The 22977-nt window shown below is 44.6% G+C and overlaps 1 protein-coding gene across 1 annotated transcript in view; it reads right to left on the bottom strand.

The window, feature by feature from the left end:
- Positions 1-1928: 1928 nt before the first annotated feature.
- LOC139372238 (UPF0524 protein C3orf70 homolog A-like) overlaps positions 1929-22977 on the bottom strand; it is a 33716-nt gene continuing 12667 nt past the window's right edge. The window contains exon 2 of the mRNA XM_071111999.1: positions 1929-4562. Within this exon, the coding sequence (XP_070968100.1) occupies positions 3895-4562 (668 nt within the window). The 3' untranslated portion in view covers positions 1929-3894. The remainder of the gene's footprint in view (positions 4563-22977) is intronic.

Here is a 22977-nt window from a genome sequence, read left to right on the forward strand (position 1 = left end):
AAATCAAAAACTGAAAAATTGGGGGTGCAAAATTATTCAGCCCCTTTACTTTCAGTGCAGCAAACTCTCTCCAGAAGTTCAGTGAGGATCTCTGAATGATCCAATGTTGACCTAAATGACTAATGATGATAAATACAATCCACCTGTGTGTAATCAAGTCTCCCTATAAATGCACCTGCACTGTGATAGTCTCAGAGGTCCGTTAAAAGCGCAGAGAACATCATGAAGAACAAGGAACACACCAGGCAGGTCCGAGATACTGTTGTGAAGAAGTTTAAAGCCGGATTTGGATACAAAAAGATTTCCCAAGCTTTAAACATCCCAAGGAGCACTGTGCAAGCGATAATATTGAAATGGAAGGAGTATCAGACCACTGCAAATCTACCAAGACCTGGCCGTCCCTCTAAACTTTCAGCTCATACAAGGAGAAGACTGATCAGAGATGCAGCCAAGAGGCCCATGATCACTCTGGATGAACTGCAGAGATCTACAGCTGAGGTGGGAGACTCTGTCCATAGGACAACAATCAGTCGTATAATGCACAAATCTGGCCTTTATGGAAGAGTGGCAAGAAGAAAGCCATTTCTTAAAGATATCCATAAAAAGTGTCGTTTAAAGTTTGCCACAAGCCACCTGGGAGACACACCAAACATGTGGAAGAAGGTGCTCTGGTCAGATGAAACCAAAATTGAACTTTTTGGCAACAATGCAAAACGTTATGTTAGGCGTAAAAGCAACACAGCTCATCACCCTGAACACACCATCCCCACTGTCAAACATGGTGGTGGCAGCATCATGGTTTGGGCTTGCTTTTCTTCAGCAGGGACAGGGAAGATGGTTAAAATTGATGGGAAGATGGATGGAGCCAAATACAGGACCATTCTGGAAGAAAACCTGATGGAGTCTGCAAAAGACCTGAGACTGGGACGGAGATTTGTCTTCCACCAAGACTATGATCCAAAACATAAAGCAAAATCTACAATGGAATGGTTCAAAAATAAACATATCCAGGTGTTAGAATGGCCAAGTCAAAGTCCAGACCTGAATCCAATCGAGAATCTGTGGAAAGAACTGAAAACTGCTGTTCACAAATGCTCTCCATCCAACCTCACTGAGCTCGAGCTGTTTTGCAAGGAGGAATGGGAAAAGGTCGCAAAGTTCAAGGGGGCCGAATACTTTCGCAAGGCACTGTATCTCTACTGTTGACAGTGAGGTAATATTGTACTGTATTAATCCTATATATCTACTGTACTGTATCAATCCTATATCTCTACTGTACTGTATTAATCCTATATCTCTACTGTACTGTATTAATCCTATATCTCTACTGTTGACAGTGAGGTAATATTGTACTGTATTTATCCTATATCTCTACTGTACTGTATTAATCCTATATCTCTACTGTTGACAGTGAGGTAATATTGTACTGTATTAATCCTATATCTCTACTGTTGACAGTGAGGTAATATTGTACTGTATTAATCCTATATCTCTACTGCACTGTATTAATCCTATATCGCTACTGTTGACAGTGAGGTAATATTGTACTGTATTACTCCTATATCTCTACTGTACTGTATTAATCCTATATCTCTACTGTTGACAGTGAGGTCATATTGTACTGTATTAATCCTATATCTCTACTGTACTGTATTAATCCTATATCTCTACTGTTGACAGTGAGGTAATACTGTACTGTATTAATCCTATATCTCTACTGTTGACAGTGAGGTAATACTGTACTGTATTAATCCTATATCTCTACTGTTGACAGTGAGGTAATATTGTACTGTATTACTCCTTTGTCTCTACTGTTTCTGATGGATGTATTGTAATGCTGTTTTAGAGATACATGCTGATAGAAATGTGAAAATGACAAACTCACTTCTTGGGACTCAATCACCACACAAAACACACAAGGCAGCCTCTTTTTAGTGAAAACATTTATTAGAAAAATCAGATCATGGTTTGCTTGATATTCCCTCTGTAATATGTGATCATTTGACTGTATGTGTACAGATGTAGGATCTTCATTTGAGCCAGTTTGCTACAGTATGAAATGAACCCTGCATCAACAGGAAATGTGAATTATTACGTGGATTTGAATGAATTTACATTTTTGTCGGGGTTGATAGATGTCTGACATTTCAAAGTGGAAATTAGAAACTTCAGAAGCCTTTTAAAACCTCAAATACACTACAAGTTGTATATTTCCTGCATTGCAGGAAAGTTGTCCTGCAACACGGTGATCAAATTAAGATCCTGCATCTGTATTTACAGTGATGTTTTAAAGCGTATATTTTTTTTTATCCCTGATGTTACGATTCTCTTTCAATCAGAGAGGAATAGAAATTCACCCACAAAGCGTGTATATATATGCGTGTTTGTGTGCGTGTGTGTGTGTCTATAGTTTCTGTGTGTTAACAGATCAGAAAGGTGTGCTTTGTTCAAGACCCTCGACATGTGATTGGAGCAATCATTTAGAGACGGACAAGACACACAGCGGGTCTTGTTGTTGTTGTTTTGTCGTGGTCAGAACAATGTCCTAGTCCCACTGCTACTGCTCTGCATTGTGTCTGTAATACACTGAGATTTCCTGTCCTGGGCTGTGACTCCTCAGGCAGTTACATGTACAGGGTCTATGTTCACACTTCAGATATAGTCAGATGATTGTCAGAAAGCCTTGGCAGGACACTGGGTGTGTCTGGACGCTGTAACCCTTCCTCCACCGGTGTAGATAAGTAGTGCACTACTCCCTATGGGCCCTGGTCTAAAGTAGTGCACTATCCCCTATGGGCCCTGGTCTAAAGTAGTGCACTATCCCCTATGGGCCCTGGTCTAAAGTAGTGCACTACTCCCTATGGGCCCTGGTCTAAAGTAGTGCACTATCCCCTATGGGCCCTGGTCTAAAGTAGTGCACTATCCCCTATGGGCCCTGGTCTAAAGTAGTGCACTATCCCCTATGGGCCCTGGTCTAAAGTAGTGCACTATCCCCTATGGGCCCTGGTCTAAAGTAGTGCACTATCCCCTATGGGCCATAGTCTAAAGTAGTGCACTATCCCCTATGGGCCCTGGTCTTAAGTAGTGCACTATCCCCTATGGGCCCTGGTCTAAAGTAGTGCACTATCCCCTATGGGCCCTGGTCTAAAGTAGTGCACTATCCCCTATGGGCCATAGTCTAAAGTAGTGCACTATCCCCTATGGGCCCCTGGTCTAAAGTAGTGCACTATCCCCTATGGGCCCTGGTCTTAAGTAGTGCACTATCCCCTATGGGCCCTGGTCTAAAGTAGTGCACTATCCCCTATGGGCCCTGGTCTAAAGTAGTGCACTATCCCCTATGGGCCCTGGTCTAAAGTAGTGCACTATATAGATAATAGGGTGCCATTTGGGTTTCAACCTTGATTGTTGTGTAAAAAGCAGTAGCCTCATGACTTAGAATCCTCAGAATGTGTTTGGTCACTTCGTGCTCTTCTTTTAGTGTGTTGGGTCATGGACTAGATCACATTCACTGATTCCTACATTTGTGCTCTTGTTCATTTGTGGGTTTTTTTCAGCTGACTACTGGTCTGGAAAGATAAGTGAAATCCCTCCAGAGTAGAATGCGTTCGGTACACCATGCTATAAAAGGGTGAAAGGTCGTAGGTAACCATGCTATAACAGGGTGAAAGGTCATAGAGAACCATGCTATAACAGGTGAAAGGTCAAAGTTCATAGGTAACAGGTCACTGTTTTGATGTTGTACGATTAGTATAAGTTAGAGGAACGTTGACAGGCTAGTGTGTGTGTGTGTGTGTGTGTGTGTGTGTGTGTGTGTGTGTGTGTGTGTGGCTCTAAGCTGAACCGGCTAGATCACCTTCTCATCGTCTCCATTTCAACGCGACAGTGCAAGTTGTCTCACACAGTTGTCTCGATCTTCTCAATAATCTCCACCATAGACTTGGACGGAGAGAGCAGAGAACACTCATCTTGATTCCACATACTTAGTGGACTAGACTCTCCATCACTACTTAACTCTTCATCCTCCTCCTCCACTTCCTCCTCGTCTTCCTCCTCTTCCTCAGAACCCTCGTCACATGACTCCATGTAATGGCCGCCCAGCGCATTTATCCCAGAATCCTCAGAGCTGGACGGGGAGGAGCAGTGGTCTATTTTGGGGGTGGTGACCTTGTCCCCCAGGGCACTGGGCTTGGTGCCCTGGGGGTGTGGTCTGGGCTGGGGGTGTGGGTGGTGTCTGGGGGTCCGTTGGGGGTGGGGTTTGGACCAGGGGTGAGGGGGATGTGATTGAGGCGGGCTGGGCATGGTCGAAGGTTGAGGTCTCTGGACATAGCACATCTTCCCATTGATGCGTTTCACCATGTAGTCGTCCACAAAGAGGTCTGAGATGATGCAGAACTTTGGCGACTCCAGGCAGGGCGGGGCTTGGAAGGCGGGGGCGGTCATGAGGAAGCGTTCGGCCAATGAGACTGTCAGGTCCATGGTATGGGGGTGGTCTGTGGGCGTGGCAGGCACTGGGGTGCTGGGGAGGCGGCACACGTTGGTCATCGGCTGGTACACATATTTACCTAGAGAAGGGAAGGGAGAGGGAGAGGGAGAGGGAGAGAGAAGGGGAGAGAGAGAGAGAGAGAGAGAGAGAGAGAGAGGAGAGAGAGAGAGAGAGAGGGGAGAGAGAGAGAGAGAGAGAGAGAGAGAGAGAGAGAGAGAGAGAGACAGAGAGAGAGAGAGAGAGAGAGAGAGAGAGAGAGAGACAGAGAGAGAGAGAGAGAGAGAGAGAGAGAGAGAGAGGAGGAGAGAGAGGTACAGAGACAGGGTTACTTTATGTAACAAATACAGAACTGAAATACGTGGGTATTCAATCACAAAGATAAAGGCATTACAAGGGAAGCAGTAAGAATGACAAGCCAGATACTCATATACAGCAGTATGAGGACACCCCTTCAAATGATACTCATATACAGCAGTATGAGGACGCCCCTTCAAATGATACTCATATACAGCAGTATGTGGACACCCCTTCAAATGATACTCATATACAGCAGTATGAGGACACCCCTTCAAATGATACTCATATACAGCAGTATGTGGACACCCCTTCAAATGATACTCATATACAGCAGTATGTGGACACCCCTTCAAATGATACTCATATACAGCAGTATGAGGACACCCCTTCAAATGATACTCATATACAGCAGTATGTGGACACCCCTTCAAATGATACTCATATACAGCAGTATGAGGACACCCCTTCAAATGATACTCATATACAGCAGTATGTGGACACCCCTTCAAATGATACTCATATACAGCAGTATGAGGACACCCCTTCAAATGATACTCATATACAGCAGTATGAGGACACCCCTTCAAATGATACTCATATACAGCAGTATGAGGACACCCCTTCAAATGATACTCATATACAGCAGTATGAGGACACCCCTTCAAATGATACTCATATACAGCAGTATGTGGACACCCCTTCAAATGATACTCATATACAGCAGTATGTGGACACCCCTTCAAATGATACTCATATACAGCAGTATGTGGACGCCCCTTCAAATGATACTCATATACAGCAGTATGTGGACGCCCCTTCAAATGAGTGGATTCCACTATTTCAGCCACACCCGTTGCTGACAGATGTATCAAATCGAGCACACCGCCATGCAATCTCTATAGACAAACATTGGCAGTAGAATGGCCTTACTGAAGAGCTGAGTGACTTTCAACGTGGCACCGTCATAGGATGCCACCTTTCCAACAAGTCAGTTTGTAAAATGTCTGCCCTGCTAGAGCTGCCCCCTAGTCAACTGTAAGTGCTGTTATTGTGAAAACATCTAGGAGCAACAACGGCTCAGCCGCGAAAGTGGTAGGCCACACAAGCTGAAGCGCGTAGCGCATAAAAATTGTCTGTCCTTGGTTGCAACACTCACTACCGACTTCCAAACTGCCTCTGGAAGCAACGTCAGCACAAGAACTGTTTGTCGGGAGCTTCATGAAATGGGTTTTCATGGTCGAGCAGCCGCACACAAGCCTAAGATCACCATGCGCAATACTAAGTGTTGGCTGCAGTGGTGTAAAGCTCGCCGCTATTGGACTCGGTAGCAGTGGAAACGCGTTCTCTGGACTGATGAATCACGCTTCACCATCTGGAAGCCCGACGGACAAATCTGGGTTTGGCGGATGCAAGGAGAACGCTACCTGCCCCAATGCATAGTGCCAACTGTAAAGTTTGGTGGATGAGGTCTGGGGCTGTTGTTCACGGTTCGGGCTACGCCTCTTAGTTCCAGTGAAGCGAAATCTTAATGCTTTTATTTACTTAATCCATTTTAGAATACGGCTGTAAAATATCAAAATGTGGAATATTCTGTCCACCCTACTGTGTGTTACCATGGGAATCTCCAGTATAACACGTTCTCCTCTTCCCTCCCTCATCTGCTCCCCTCCCTAACTCCCTCCCTCTCTCTCTTCCCTTTCTCTCCTTCCTTCCTCCCTCCCTCTCTCTCTCTCTCTCTTCCCTCTCTCCTTCCTCCCTCCCTCCCTCTACCCTATCTCTCTCTCCTTCCTCCTCTCCTCCACTGAGAACTGGAGCGTCACAAACACACAAGAGGATGAGATTCTACAAGAGGAGAATATTCTAGAGGAGGAGGAGATTCTACAGGAGGTGATTCTACAGGAGGAGGAGATTCTATAAGATGAGGAGTTCTACTGGAGGCGGAGATTCTACAGGAGCAGGATATTCTAGAGGAGATTCTACAGGAGGGGGATATTCTAGAGGAGGAGGAGATTCTACAGGAGCAGGATATTCTACAGGAGGAGGAGATTCTACAGGAGGGGGAGATTCTACAGGAGGAGGGGATAAAAGAGGGTAGAAAATATAGACTATATCCAATATCAAAGTCACTGTGATGTAGTTGGTACAGAAATTAAATGAAACGTGGGTACAGAGAACAGACAGGGGAAGTGGTAAAATCAAGGTTACAACATGACATCAAATCAAGGTTACAACATGACATCAAATCAAGGTTACAACATGACATCAAATCAAGGTCACAACATGACATCAGATCAAGGTCACAACATGACATCAGATCAAGGTCACAACATGACATCAGATCAAGGTCACAACATGACATCAGATCAAGGTCACAACATGACATAAGGACTCTTTTTCTCTCAGTATTTTCTTTAGTGAAGTGGCCCTCCTGGAGAGCTGTGCCTGTTTCAAGATGTATGTCCTTATGAGAGATCAGACTAGAAAAGAGAGTAGGGGAGGAGAGGGGCAGTGGGTAAGATTCTGCCTTCTAAAGATGTAAGGAAAAGAACATTAGAGAGCTTTAGCTTTTAGTCTCTGTAGCTAGAGAGAGAGAGTGAGAGAGAGAGAGACATAGAGAGATAGAGACACACACACAGAGAGAGATAGAGAGAGACACACACAGAGAGTAGTCTCTGTAGCTAGAGAGAGACAGGGGTTTGTCCTTTAGTCTCTGTAGCTAGAGAGAGACAGGGGTTTGTCCTTTAGTATCTGTAGCTAGAGAGAGACAGGGGTTTGTCCTTTAGTCTCTGTAGCTAGAGAGATACAGAGGTTTGTCCTTTAGTCTCTGTAGCTAGAGAGAGACAGAGGTTTGTCCTTTCGTCTCTGTAGCTAGAGAGAGAGACAGGGGTTTGTCCTTTAGTCTCTGTAGCTAGAGAGAGACAGAGGTTTGTCCTTTAGTCTCTGTAGCTAGAGAGAGACAGAGACTTGTCCTTTAGTCTCTGTAGCTAGAGAAATACAGGGGTTTGTCCTTTAGTATCTGTAGCTAGAGAGATACAGGGGTTTGTCCTTTAGTCTCTGTAGCTAGAGAGAGACAGGGGTTTGTCCTTTAGTATCTGTAGCTAGAGAAATACAGGGGTTTGTCCTTTAGTATCTGTAGCTAGTGAGATACAGGGGTTTGTCCTTTAGTCTCTGTAGCTAGAGAGAGACAGGGGTTTGTCCTTTAGTATCTGTAGCTAGAGAGAGACAGGGGTTTGTCCTTTAGTCTCTGTAGCTAGAGAGAGACAGAGGTTTGTCCTTTCGTCTCTGTAGCTAGAGAGAGAGACAGGGGTTTGTCATTTAGTCTCTGTAGCTAGAGAGAGACAGAAACTTGTCCTTTAGTCTCTGTAGCTAGAGAGATACAGGGGTTTGTCCTTTAGTATCTGTAGCTAGAGAGATACAGAGGTTTGTCCTTTAGTCTCTGTAGCTAGAGAGAGACAGAGGTTTGTCCTTTCGTCTCTGTAGCTAGAGAGAGAGACAGGGGTTTGTCCTTTCGTCTCTGTAGCTAGAGAGAGAGACAGGGGTTTGTCCTTTAGTCTCTGTAGCTAGAGAGAGACAGAGACTTGTCATTTAGTCTCTGTAGCTAGAGAGAGACAGAGACTTGTCATTTAGTCTCTGTAGCTAGACAGAGACAGAGGTTTGTCCTTTAGTCTCTGTAGCTAGAGAGAGAGAGAGACAGAGGTTTGTCCTTTAGTCTCTGTAGCTAGAGAGAGACAGAGGTTTGTCCTTTAGTCTCTGTAGCTAGAGAGAGACAGAGACAGAGCTGTGTCCTTTAGTCTCTGTAGCTAAAGAGAGACAGAGACAGAGGTTTGTCCTTTAGTCTCTGTAGCTAGAGAGAGACAGGGGTTTGTCCTTTAGTCTCTGTAGCTAGAGAGAGACAGAGGTTTGTCCTTTAGTCTCTGTAGCTAGAGAGAGACAGAGACTTGTCCTTTAGTCTCTGTAGCTAGAGAGAGACAGAGGTTTGTCCTTTAGTCTCTGTAGCTAGAGAGAGACAGAGGTTTGTCCTTTAGTCTCTGTAGCTAGAGAGAGACAGAGGTTTGTCCTTTAGTCTCTGTAGCTAGAGAGAGACAGAGGTTTGTCCTTTAGTCTCTGTAGCTAGAGAGAGACAGGGGTTTGTCCTTTAGTCTCTGTAGCTAGAGAGAGACAGAGGTTTGTCCTTTAGTCTCTGTAGCTAGAGAGAGACAGAGACTTGTCCTTTAGTCTCTGTAGCTAGAGAGAGACAGAGGTTTGTCCTTTAGTCTCTGTAGCTAGAGAGAGACAGAGGTTTGTCCTTTAGTCTCTGTAGCTAGAGAGAGACAGAGGTTTGTCCTTTAGTCTCTGTAGCTAGTGCCTGTTGGAGGGAATGCAGTTCATCCCTGCATCATCATGGTGAAGGGAGAGTGATTTTGATCCACTTGGAGAGATCGATAGAGCCAGCTTTGTAGTTACTGTATCTTAGTAGCTACAGTATCTTAGTAGTTACTGTATCTTAGTAGTTACAGTATCTTAGTAGTTACTGTATCTTAGTAGTTACAGTATCTTAGTAGTTACTGTATCTTAGTAGTTACTGTATCTTAGTAGTTACTGTATCTTAGTAGTTACTGTATCTTAGTAGTTACAGTATCATTGTAGTTACAGTATCTTAGTAGTTACTGTATTTTTGCAATATTAAATCGCTATCAGTTAGCATGTGGAACGTTCAAGGCCTCCACTAGTGAACCTTTGGACTGTAGTTGTAAATGTCATCATTCTGAAGGAGACATGGTGTAAGACAGACATTGTTACTCACTGTCCCACAGGCTACAGAGAGGTAATCATGATGTCACTGTCCCACAGGCTACAGAGAGGTAATCATGCTGTCACTGTTCCACAGGTTACAGAGAGGTAATCATGCTGTCACTGTCCCACAGGCTACAGAGAGGTAATCATGCTGTCACTGTTCCACAGGTTACAGAGAGGTAATCATGCTGTCACTGTTCCACAGGTTACAGAGAGGTAATCATGCTGTCACTGTTCCACAGGTTACAGAGAGGTAATCATGCTGTCACTGTCCCACAGGCTACAGAGAGGTAATCATGCTGTCACTGTTCCACAGGTTACAGAGAGGTAATCATGCTGTCACTGTCCCACAGGCTACAGAGAGGTAATCATGCTGTCCCCGTTCCACAGGCTACAGAGAGGTAATCATGCTGTCACTGTTCCACATGCTACAAAGAGGTAATCATGCTGTCACTGCTCCACAGGCTACAGAGAGGTAATCATGCTGTTACTGTCCCACGGGCTACAGAGAGGTAATCATGATGTCACTGTCCCACAGGCTACAGAGAGGTAATCATGATGTCACTGTCCCACAGGCTACAGAGAGGTAATCATGATGTCACTGTCCCACAGGCTACAGAGAGGTAATCATGCTGTCACCGTCCCACAGGCTACAGAGAGGTAATCATGCTGTCACCGTCAAACAGGCTACAGAGAGGTAATCATGATGTCACTGTCCCACAGGCTACAGAGAGGTAATCATGATGTCACTGTCCCAGGCTACAGAGAGGTAATCATGATGTCACTGTCCCACAGGCTACAGAGAGGTAATCATGATGTCACTGTCCCACAGGCTACAGAGAGGTAATCATGATGTCACTGTCCCACAGGCTACAGAGAGGTAATCATGATGTCACCGTCCCACAGGCTACAGAGAGGTAATCATGCTGTCACCGTCCCACAGGCTACAGAGAGGTAATCATGCTGTCACCGTCAAACAGGCTACAGAGAGGTAATCATGCTGTCACCGTCAAACAGGCTACAGAGAGGTAATCATGCTGTCACCGTCCCACAGGCTACAGAGAGGTAATCATGCTGTCACCGTCCCACAGGCTACAGAGAGGTAATCATGCTGTCACCGTCAAACAGGCTACAGAGAGGTAATCATGCTGTCACCGTCAAACAGGCTACAGAGAGGTAATCATGCTGTCACCGTCCCACAGGCTACAGAGAGGTAATCATGAGTTTGGCAGATGATTACAGATGGGTAATCATACAGGACTGTTTTACAAAGTTATTGAAAGCAGTAAATCAATGTACAGTGCATTGAAAAAGTATTCAGACCCCTTGACTTTTTCCACTTTGTTACATTAGTCTCATTCTACAATTGTTTACAATTATTTTTTTCCTCATGAATCTACACACAACCGATTTTTTGGTGCAAATGAAATACGTTATTTACATAAGTATTCAGACCCTTTGCTATGAGAAGCTAAATTGAGCTCAGGTGCATCCTGTTTCCATTGATCATCGTTGAGTTGTTTCTACAACTTGATTGGAGTCCATCTGTGGTAAATTCAATTGATTGGATATGATTTGGAAAGACACACACCTGTCTATACAAGGTCCCACAGCTGACAGTGCATGTCAGAGCAAAAACCAGGTGATGATGTCAAAGGAATTGTCCGTAGAGCTCAGAGACAGGATTGTGTCGAGGCACAGATCTGGGGGTACCAACATTTTTTGCAGCATTGAAGGTCCCCAAGAACAACTTGACCTCTATCATTCTTAAATGGAAGAGGTTTGGAACCACCAAGACTCTTCCTGGATCTGGCCTCTCAGTCAAACTGAGCAAATGGAGGAGAAGGGCCAATGGTCACTCTGACAGAGCTTCAGAGTTCCTCTGTGGCGATGGGAGAACGTTCCAGAAGGACAACCATCTCTGCAGCACTCCAAAAGTCCTTTATGGCAGAGTGGCCAGACAGAAGCCACTCCTCAGTAAAAGGCACATGACAGCCCGCTTGGAGTTTGCCAAAGCACCTAAAGGCATCTCAGACCATGAGAAACAACACTCCCCATCTAACCTGACAGAGCTTGAGAGGATCTGTAGAGAAGAATGGGAGAAACTCCCCGAATACAGGTGTGCCAAGCTTGTGGCATCATATCCAAGAGGACTCGAGGCTGTAATCACTGCCAAAGGTGCTTCAACAAAGTACAGAGTAAACGGTCTGAATGCTTATGTAAATTTGAATATATTTTCTTAACACATTTGCTCAAATTCCTTAAAACCTGTTTACGCTGTGTCATTATGGGGTATTGTGTATAGATTGAGGAGAAAAAAACTATTTAAATCAATTTTAGAATAAGGCAGTAACCTAACAAAATGTGCAAAAAGTCAAGGGGTCTGAATACTTTCCGAAGGCACTATATATCAATGACTTGGCCACTATTCTAGATAAATCCTCAGCCCCGTGTTAGTCTCCACAATTCAGAGGTTAAATGCCTGCTCTACCCAGATGCCCCGTGCCTGCTGTCACCCACAGCACATGGCCTACAGCAGAGCCTGGACCTGTCAGACCTGGACCCTGGTAGTAAATACCCACACACTACAATTACTCAGGTTTATAAAAGAAGCTCAACTGGAGACCTAAATTAGGCAGTAAATGAACAGAGAGAAAGCAAGCAGGGTATTCTACACCATTAAAACACAAATACAAATGAATAAACCTGGACAAATGTGGCTAAAACTAATTGCACTTTATGGCAGCGAGGTGTGGGGTCCACTTGCAAAACAAGATGTCACCCAATGGGACAAACACCCCATTGAAACCCTGCATGCAGAGTTCTGTAAGATTCTCCTACATGTCCAGAGGAAAACTACATAGAATGCATGCAGGGCAGAATTAGGCCAATATCCACCAATAATAAAGACTCAAAAAAGAGCAATTACGTTTTGGAAACATCATTACATCAAACGCTGTGATGAAACTGTCTCTCATCAGGACCGCCACAGGAAAGGAAGACCCAGAGTTACCTCTGCTATGATGAAACTGTCTCTCATCAGGACCGCCACAGGAAAGGAAGACCCAGAGTTACCTCTGCTGTGATGAAACTGTCTCTCATCAGGACCGCCACAGGAAAGGAAGGCCCAGAGTTACCTCTGCTATGATGAAACTGTCTCTCATCAGGACCGCCACAGGAAAGGAAGACCCAGAGTTACCTCTGCTGTGATGAAACTGGCTCTCATCAGGACCACCACAGGAAAGGAAGACCCAGAGTTACCTCTGCTATGATGAAACTGGCTCTCATCAGGACCACCACAGGAAAGGAAGACCCAGAGTTACCTCTGCTGTGATGAAACTGGCTCTCATCAGGACCACCACAGGAAAGGAAGACCCAGAGTTACCTCTGCTATGATGAAACTGTCTCTCATCAGGACCGCCACAGGAAAGGAAGACCCAGAGTTACCTCTGCTATGATGAAACTGTCTCTCATCAGGACCACCACAGGAAAGGAAGGCCCAGAGTTACCTCTGCTATGATGAAACTGTCTCTCATCAGGACCGCCACAGGAAAGGAAGACCCAGAGTTACCTCTGCTGTGATGAAACTGTCTCTCATCAGGACCGCCACAGGAAAGGAAGACCCAGAGTTACCTCTGCTATGATGAAACTGTCTCTCATCAGGACCGCCACAGGAAAGGAAGACCCAGAGGTACCTCTGCTGTGATGAAACTGGCTCTCATCAGGACCGCCACAGGAAGGGAAGACCCAGAGTTACCTCTGCTATGATGAAACTGTCTCTCATCAGGACCGCCACAGGAAAGGAAGACCCAGAGTTACCTCTGCTATGATGAAACTGTCTCTCATCAGGACCGCCACAGGAAAGGAAGACCCAGAGTTACCTCTGCTGTGATGAAACTGTCTCTCATCAGGACCGCCACAGGAAAGGAAGACCCAGAGTTACCTCTGCTATGATGAAACTGTCTCTCATCAGGACCGCCACAGGAAAGGAAGACCCAGAGTTACCTCTGCTATGATGAAACTGTCTCTCATCAGGACCGCCACAGGAAAGGAAGACCCAGAGTTACCTCTGCTATGATGAAACTGTCTCTCATCAGGACCGCCACAGGAAAGGAAGACCCAGAGTTACCTCTGCTATGATGAAACTGGCTCTCATCAGGACCGCCACAGGAAAGGAAGGCCCAGAGTTACCTCTGCTATGATGAAACTGGCTCTCATCAGGACCGCCACAGGAAAGGAAGACCCAGAGTTACCTCTGCTATGATGAAACTGTCTCTCATCAGGACCGCCACAGGAAAGGAAGACCCAGAGTTACCTCTGCTATGATGAAACTGGCTCTCATCAGGACCGCCACAGGAAGGGAAGACCCAGAGTTACCTCTGCTATGATGAAACTGGCTCTCATCAGGACCGCCACAGGAAAGGAAGGCCCAGAGTTACCTCTGCTATGATGAAACTGTCTCTCATCAGGACCGCCACAGGAAAGGAAGACCCAGAGTTACCTCTGCTATGATGAAACTGGCTCTCATCAGGACCGCCACAGGAAGGGAAGACCCAGAGTTACCTCTGCTATGATGAAACTGGCTCTCATCAGGACCGCCACAGGAAAGGAAGGCCCAGAGTTACCTCTGCTATGATGAAACTGGCTCTCATCAGGACCGCCACAGGAAAGGAAGACCCAGAGTTACCTCTGCTATGATGAAACTGTCTCTCATCAGGACCGCCACAGGAAAGGAAGACCCAGAGTTACCTCTGCTATGATGAAACTGGCTCTCATCAGGACCGCCACAGGAAAGGAAGACCCAGAGTTACCTCTGCTATGATGAAACTGGCTCTCATCAGGACCGCCACAGGAAAGGAAGGCCCAGAGTTACCTCTGCTATGATGAAACTGGCTCTCATCAGGACCGCCACAGGAAAGGAAGACCCAGAGTTACCTCTGCTATGATGAAACTGGCTCTCATCAGGACCGCCACAGGAAGGGAAGACCCAGAGTTACCTCTGCTATGATGAAACTGGCTCTCATCAGGACCGCCACAGGAAAGGAAGGCCCAGAGTTACCTCTGCTATGATGAAACTGTCTCTCATCAGGACCGCCACAGGAAAGGAAGGCCCAGAGTTACCTCTGCTATGATGAAACTGTCTCTCATCAGGACCGCCACAGGAAAGGAAGGCCCAGAGTTACCTCTGCTATGATGAAACTGTCTCTCATCAGGACCGCCACAGGAAAGGAAGGCCCAGAGTTACCTCTGCTATGATGAAACTGTCTCTCATCAGGACCGCCACAGGAAAGGAAGGCCCAGAGTTACCTCTGCTATGATGAAACTGTCTCTCATCAGGACCGCCACAGGAAAGGAAGGCCCAGAGTTACCTCTGCTATGATGAAACTGGCTCTCATCAGGACCGCCACAGGAAAGGAAGACCCAGAGTTACCTCTGCTATGATGAAACTGGCTCTCATCAGGACCGCCACAGGAAAGGAAGGCCCAGAGTTACCTCTGCTATGATGAAACTGTCTCTCATCAGGACCGCCACAGGAAAGGAAGGCCCAGAGTTACCTCTGCTATGATGAAACTGTCTCTCATCAGGACCGCCACAGGAAAGGAAGGCCCAGAGTTACCTCTGCTATGATGAAACTGTCTCTCATCAGGACCGCCACAGGAAAGGAAGGCCCAGAGTTACCTCTGCTATGATGAAACTGGCTCTCATCAGGACCGCCACAGGAAAGGAAGGCCCAGAGGTACCTCTGCTGTGATGAAACTGGCTCTCATCAGGACCGCCACAGGAAAGGAAGGCCCAGAGTTACCTCTGCTATGATGAAACTGGCTCTCATCAGGACCGCCACAGGAAGGGAAGACCCAGAGTTACCTCTGCTATGATGAAACTGGCTCTCATCAGGACCGCCACAGGAAAGGAAGGCCCAGAGTTACCTCTGCTATGATGAAACTGGCTCTCATCAGGACCGCCACAGGAAGGGAAGACCCAGAGTTACCTCTGCTATGATGAAACTGGCTCTCATCAGGACCGCCACAGGAAAGGAAGGCCCAGAGTTACTTCTGCTATGATGAAACTGGCTCTCATCAGGACCGCCACAGGAAAGGAAGGCCCAGAGTTACCTCTGCTATGATGAAACTGGCTCTCATCAGGACCGCCACAGGAAAGGAAGGCCCAGAGTTACCTCTGCTATGATGAAACTGGCTCTCATCAGGACCGCCACAGGAAAGGAAGGCCCAGAGTTACCTCTGCTATGATGAAACTGGCTCTCATCAGGACCGCCACAGGAAAGGAAGGCCCAGAGTTACCTCTGCTATGATGAAACTGTCTCTCATCAGGACCGCCACAGGAAAGGAAGACCCAGAGTTACCTCTGCTATGATGAAACTGGCTCTCATCAGGACCGCCACAGGAAAGGAAGGCCCAGAGTTACCTCTGCTGTGATGAAACTGGCTCTCATCAGGACCGCCACAGGAAAGGAAGGCCCAGAGTTACCTCTGCTATGATGAAACTGGCTCTCATCAGGACCGCCACAGGAAAGGAAGGCCCAGAGTTACCTCTGCTGCAGAGGATACGTTCATTAGAGTTACCAGCCTCAGAAATTGCAGCCCAAATGAATGCTTCACAGAGTTCAAGTAACAGACACCTCTCAACATCATCTGTTCAGAGGAGACTGTGAATCAGGCCTTCATGGTCAAATTGCTGCAAAGAAACCACTACTAAAGGAACCACTACTAAAGGAACCACTACCAAAGGACACCAATAAGAAGAAGAGACTTGCTTGGGCCAAGAAACATGAGCAATGGACATTAGACCGGTGGAGATCTGTCCTTTGGTCTGAGATTTTTTTAATTTTTGGTTCCAACCGCCATGTCTTTGTGAGACGAAGAGTAGGTGAGCAGATAATCTCTGCATGTGTAGTTCCCACTATAAAGCATGGAGGAGGAGGTGTGATGGTATGGGGGTGCTTTGCTGGTGACACTGTCTGTGATTTATTTAGGATTCAAGGCACACTATACCAGCATGGCTACCACATCATTCTGCAGCGATACGCCATCCCATCTGGTTTGAGCTTAGTGGGACTATCTTTAGTTTTTCAACAGGACAATGACCCAACATACCTCCAGGCTGTGTAAGGTCTATTTGACAAAGAAGGAGAGTTATGGAGTGCTGCATCAGATGACCTGGCCTCCACAATCACCCGAACTCAACCCAATTGAGATGGTTTGGGATGAGTTGGACTGCAGAGTGAAGGAAAAGCAGTGCTCAGCATATGTGGGAACTCCTTCAAGCCTGTTGTAAAAGCATTCCAGGTGAAGCTGGTTGAGAGAATGCCAAGTGTGTGCAAAGCTGTCATCAAGGCAAAGGGGTGGCTACTTTGAAGAATCTAAAATATATTTAGATTTGTTTAACACTTTTTTGGTTACTACTTAATCCCATGTGTGTTATTTCATAGTTTTGATGTCTTTGATGTCTACAATGTAGAAAATGGTTTAAAAAAATGAAGAAAAACCTTTGAATGAGTCGGTGTGTCCAAACCTTATGACTGGTGCTGTACATCGTTACGGCATGCCAATAAAACAATTTGAATTGAAAAGAAATTGAGCGAGAGAGCTCATGTCTGTCAGCACGACTGCCCACCATGTTGTCCCCAGTCCACCTGGCCGTGCTGCTGCTCCAGTTTCAAATGTTCTGCCTGTGGTTATTATTATTCGACCATGCTGGTCATTCATGAACATTTGAACATCTTGGCCATGTACTGTTATAATCTCCACCCGGCACAGCCAGAAGAGGACTGGCCACCCCACATAGCCTGTTTCCTCTCTAGGTTTCTTCCTAGGTTCCTCTCTAGGTTTCTTCCTAGGTTTTGGCCTTTCTAGGGAGTTTTTCCTAGCCACCGTGCTTCTACACCTGCATTGCTTGCTGTTTAGGGTTTTAGGCTGGGTTTCTATACAGCACTTTGAGATATCAGCTGATGTACGAAGGGCTATATAAATACATTTGATTTGATTTTGATTACTGTACCAGTACCTCATGCACAGTCACACTCACTGCCCACATGTTAACATTATGTGTGAGAGCAGCACACGTCTGGCTGACTGGCTGGCTGATTGGATGACTGGCTGATTGGCTGGCTGATTGGCTGGATGACTAATTGTCTGGCTGACAGATTGGCTGACTGACTGGCTGGCTGGCTGGCTGACTGACTAGCAGCACAGTGATACAATCACACCCACCCTTCTCTAGCCTGATCTATTGTAAAAAATAAATAAGATTCAAATTCAATTAAATAAAAAGTATTTCAAGGCCTGAATCCCCAAAATAATGTATTTCCCATCCATCCATGCACTCGGTGTGAGGATGGCCCTCTCAGGGATTTTCCTCTGACAGGAAGCTCCAAGGCTGGGACTGTTTCAGTGACCACTGTTTGTGTTGAAGGACAAGGCATGGAGATGTTTGTGTGTTATTGTACTGTATAGTGTGGAAGGTTGTTAATGTACTGTATATTGTGGAAGGTTGTTAATGTACTGTATATTGTGGAAGGTTGTTAATGTACTGTATATTGTGGATCTGTGTGGAAGGTTGTTAATGTACTGTATATTGTGGAAGGTTGTTATTGTACTGTATATTGTGGAAGGTTGTTAATGTACTGTATATTGTGGAAGGTTGTTAATGTACTGTATATTGTGGATCTGTGTGGAAGGTTGTTAATGTACTGTATATTGTGGAAAGTTGTTAATGTCCTGTATATTGTGGAAGGTTGTTAATGTACTGTATATTGTGGAAGGTTGTTAATGTACTGTATATTGTGGAAGGTTGTTAATGTACTGTATATTGTGGATCTGTGTGGAAGGTTGTTAATGTACTGTATATTGTGGATCTGTGTGGAAGGTTGTTAATGTACTGTATATTGTGGAAGGTTGTTAATGTACTGTATATTGTGGATCTGTGTGGAAGGTTGTTAATGTACTGTATATTGTGGAAGGTTGTTATTGTATTGTATATTGTGGAAGGTTGTTAATGTACTGTATATTGTGGAAGGTTGTTAATGTACTGTATATTGTGGAAGGTTGTTTATGTCCTGTATATTGTGGAAGGTTGTTATTGTACTGTATATTGTGGAAGGTTGTTAATGTACTGTATATTGTGGAAGGTTGTTAATGTACTGTATATTGTGGAAGGTTGTTTATGTCCTGTATATTGTGGAAGGTTGTTAATGTACTGTATATTGTGGAAGGTTGTTAATGTACTGTATATTGTGGAAGGTTGTTAATGTACTGTATATTGTGGAAGGTTGTTAATGTACTGTATATTGTGGATCTGTGTGGAAGGTTGTTAATGTACTGTATATTGTGGATCTGTGTGGAAGGTTGTTAATGTACTGTATATTGTGGAAGTTTGTTAATGTACTGTATATTGTGGAAGGTTGTTATTGTACTGTATATTGTGGATCTGTGTGGAAGGTTGTTAATGTACTGTATATTGTGGAAGGTTGTTAATGTACTGTATATTGTGGATCTGTGTGGAAGGTTGTTAATGTACTGTATATTGTGGAAGGTTGTTAATGTACTGTATATTGTGGATCTGTGTGGAAGGTTGTTATTGTACTGTATATTGTGGAAGGTTGTTAATGTGCTGTATATTGTGGAAGGTTGTTAATGTACTGTATATTGTGGATCTGTGTGGAAGGTTGTTAATGTACTGTATATTGTGGAAGGTTGTTAATGTACTGTATAGTGTGGAAGGTTGTTAATGTACTGGATATTGTAGATGTGTGTGGAAGGTTGTTATTGTACTGTATATTGTGGAAGGTTGTTAATGTACTGTATATTGTGGAAGGTTGTTAATGTACTGTACATTGTGGATCTGTGTGGAAGGTTGTCAATGTACTGTATATTGTGGAAGGTTGTTAATGTACTGTATATTGTGGATCTGTGTGAAAGGTTGTTAATGTACTGTATATTGTGGATATGTGTGGAAGGTTGATAATGTACTGGATATTGTGGAAGGTTGTTAATGTACTGGATAGTGTGGAAGGTTGTTAATGTACTGGATAGTGTGGAAGGTTGTTAATGTACTGGATATTGTGGAAGGTTGTTAATGTACTGGATATTGTTAATGTACTGGATAGTGTGAAAGGTTGTTAATGTACTGTATATTGTGGATATGTGTGGAAGGTTGATAATGTACTGTATAGTGTGGAAGGTTGTTAATGTACTGGATATTGTGGAAGATTGTTAATGTACTGGATATTGTGGAAGGTTGTTAATGTACTGGATAGTGTGGAAGGTTGTTAATGTACTGGATAGTGTGGAAGGTTGTTAATGTACTGGATATTGTGGAAGGTTGTTAATGTACTGGATATTGTTAATGTACTGGATAGTGTGGAAGGTTGTTAATGTACTGGATAGTGTGGATGTGTGTGGAAGGTTGTTAATGTACTGGATATTGTGGAAGGTTGTTAATGTACTGGATATTGTGGAAGGTTGTTAATGTACTGTATATTGTGGATGTGTGTGGAAGGTTGTTAATGTACTGGATATTGTGGAAGGTTGTTAATGTACTGGATAGTGTGGAAGGTTGTTAATGTACTGTATATTGTGGAAGGTTGTTAATGTACTGGATAGTGTGGAAGGTTGTTAATGTACTGGATAGTGTGGAAGGTTGTTAATGTACTGGATAGTGTGGAAGGTTGTTAATGTACTGTATATTGTGGATGTGTGTGGAAGGTTGAAGACTGGCTTTTCGCTCCACTTTGCAAATGTCCTCGTCTGGGCTGAATGTGCTGCGACGTTTCAGGGTTGCTGCTGTGTGTGTGTGTGTGTGTGTGTGTGTGTGTGGTTTCAGGGCTGTAGAGTAGCTGTAAGATGGATGAAAGGCTAAAACACTAGTTTACCAGGATCAGAGTCAGTCACACACAGAGAGACACGGATGGCAGGCAGGCAGGCAGGAAGGAAGGAAGGAAGGCAGCATTCCAGGGTCTTAGCCTCAATTCATATAAGTTGAGATGGGATGTAAAGGTTGGATATGAAGTTTGGGTTTCAGCACTATAGGAAGACTCATAGCCTGCTAAAGAAGCATTTCAGATGGTTCACTGAAGACTTCCTGAGGCTGTTTCAGTGTTGTTAGCTTAGCTACACTTTAGCCTTCAAAAGGGCTTTTAACCCACATAAAGGGGTGCATGGCTAGCGATGTAATACATGATATAACATCCTAATGTCATACTAAAGACACTACATACAGAGACAGTTCCCCTAAACAGGGAGTTTCCTGGTCGTCAACCTCCCTCCCACCTGATTGGATGTTATGTCATGAATAATGAATTCACAGAGATGCTGTGAAGAGATGCATCATGGGGACTGGTGGTATTTAGAGACATTTACAGATGATTAGGCTGAGCTCTCAAGCACAGCTGGGAATCTACCTCTGCTAATCACACGCACACGCCAATAAACTTTGATTCAACACATACATACGCACTCTCGAATGAGAGATGACATACATTATTGGCTCTGGCAGCGACATTAAACAGATAAGTCCCAGTAATATGCAGATCTGGTGACATGACTAACACCACTAGCTGGGACTGATTGTCCCTTTTCTATCTAACACCACTGTCTGTGACTGATTGTCCCTTTCTAGCTAACACCACTAGCTGTGACTGATTGTCCCTTTCTAACACCACTAGCTGTGACAGATAGAAAGGGGACAATCAGTTACAGCTAGTGGTGTCAGATAGAAAGGGGACAATCAGTCACAGCTAGTGGTGTTAGATAGAAAGGGGACAATCAAACACCACTAGCTGTGACTGATTGTCCCCTTTCTATCTGACACCACTAGCTGTAACTGATTGTCTCTTTCTATCTAACACCACTAGCTGGGACTGATTGTCCCTTTCTAACACCACTAGCTGGGACTGATTGTCCTGTTCCATCTAACACCACTAGCTGGGACTGATTGTCCCTTTAACACCACTAGCTGTGACTGATTGTCTCTTTCTATCTAACACCACTAGCTGGGACTGATTGTCCCTTTCTAACACCACTAGCTGGGACTGATTGTCTCTTTCTATCTAACACCACTAGCTGGGACTGATTGTCTCTTTCTATCTAACACCACTAGCTGTGACTGATTGTCTCTTTCTATCTAACACCACTAGCTGTGACTGATTGTCTCTTTCTATCTAACACCACTAGCTGGGACTGATTGTCTCTTTCTATCTAACACCACTAGCTGTGACTGATTGTCCCTTTCTAACACCACTAGCTGTGACAGATTGTCTCTTTCTATCTAACACCACTAGCTGGGACTGATTGTCCTGTTCCATCTAACACCACTAGCTGGGACTGATTGTCCCTTTCTAACACCACTAGCTGTGACTGATTGTCTCTTTCTATCTAACACCACTAGCTGGGACTGATTGTCCCTTTCTAACACCACTAGCTGGGACTGATTGTCCTTCACCAATGGTCCCTTTCCATCTCAGCAACAGTCATGAACATTTCACAACATATTAAGTTGTGGAGGAAACACCTCTGGAGCGCATGTAGAGACAGAACGTATTGTATGTCATATTGTAGAGTACAAACAGTATAAGAATACTTACGATACTGTCAGAATTGTCGCATCATACAGGTTTCATAAAACTACAGTTGTGTAGCGACTGTTTTCAGGATGAAAAACATTTCAGCTACTAATGTAAAATGAGGCCACTGGTTTTGAAGAGGGGTAGAAAACCTGTTTTCAGAATGAAACATGTCAGCCACTCTGATGTAAAATGAGGCCACTGGTTTTGAAGAGGGGTAGAAAACCTGTTTTCAGAATGAAACATTTCAGCCACTCTGATGTAAAATGAGGCCACTGGTTTTTTTGCATTTTTAATAAAAAATTCACAAAAACCACGAGTGCCAAATCCATTCCTATTTTCAGCCCTATTTTCACTTCCTGTCCCTCTGAGTAATCACAGAGGAGAACGTGCATAGTACCACTCCAACCCAGCCTCCAGGGACTAATAAGGAAACAGACATACACTGCATGAATATATTTCTATTTGATCATACAGTTGTAGTTCTCAGGGTGTATCTCTCAGGTTATAGTTCTCAGGGTGTATCTCTCAGGTTATAGTTCTCAGGGTGTATCTCTCAGGTTATAGTTCTCAGGGTGTATCTCTCAGGTTATAGCTCTCAGGGTGTATCTCTCAGGTTATAGTTCTCAGGGTGTATCTGTCAGGTTATAGCTCTCAGGGTGTATCTCTCAGGTTATAGTTCTCAGGGTGTATCTCTCAGGTTATAGCTCTCAGGGTGTATCTCTCAGGTTATAGCTCTCAGGGTGTAGCTCTCAGGTTATAGTTCTCAGGGTGTATCTCTCAGGTTATAGCTCTCAGGGTGTATCTCTCAGGTTATAGTTCTCAGGGTGTATCTCTCAGGTTATAGT

Source organism: Oncorhynchus clarkii, chromosome 18, assembly GCF_045791955.1.
Source record: "Oncorhynchus clarkii lewisi isolate Uvic-CL-2024 chromosome 18, UVic_Ocla_1.0, whole genome shotgun sequence".
NCBI classification, from domain to species: domain Eukaryota; kingdom Metazoa; phylum Chordata; class Actinopteri; order Salmoniformes; family Salmonidae; genus Oncorhynchus; species Oncorhynchus clarkii.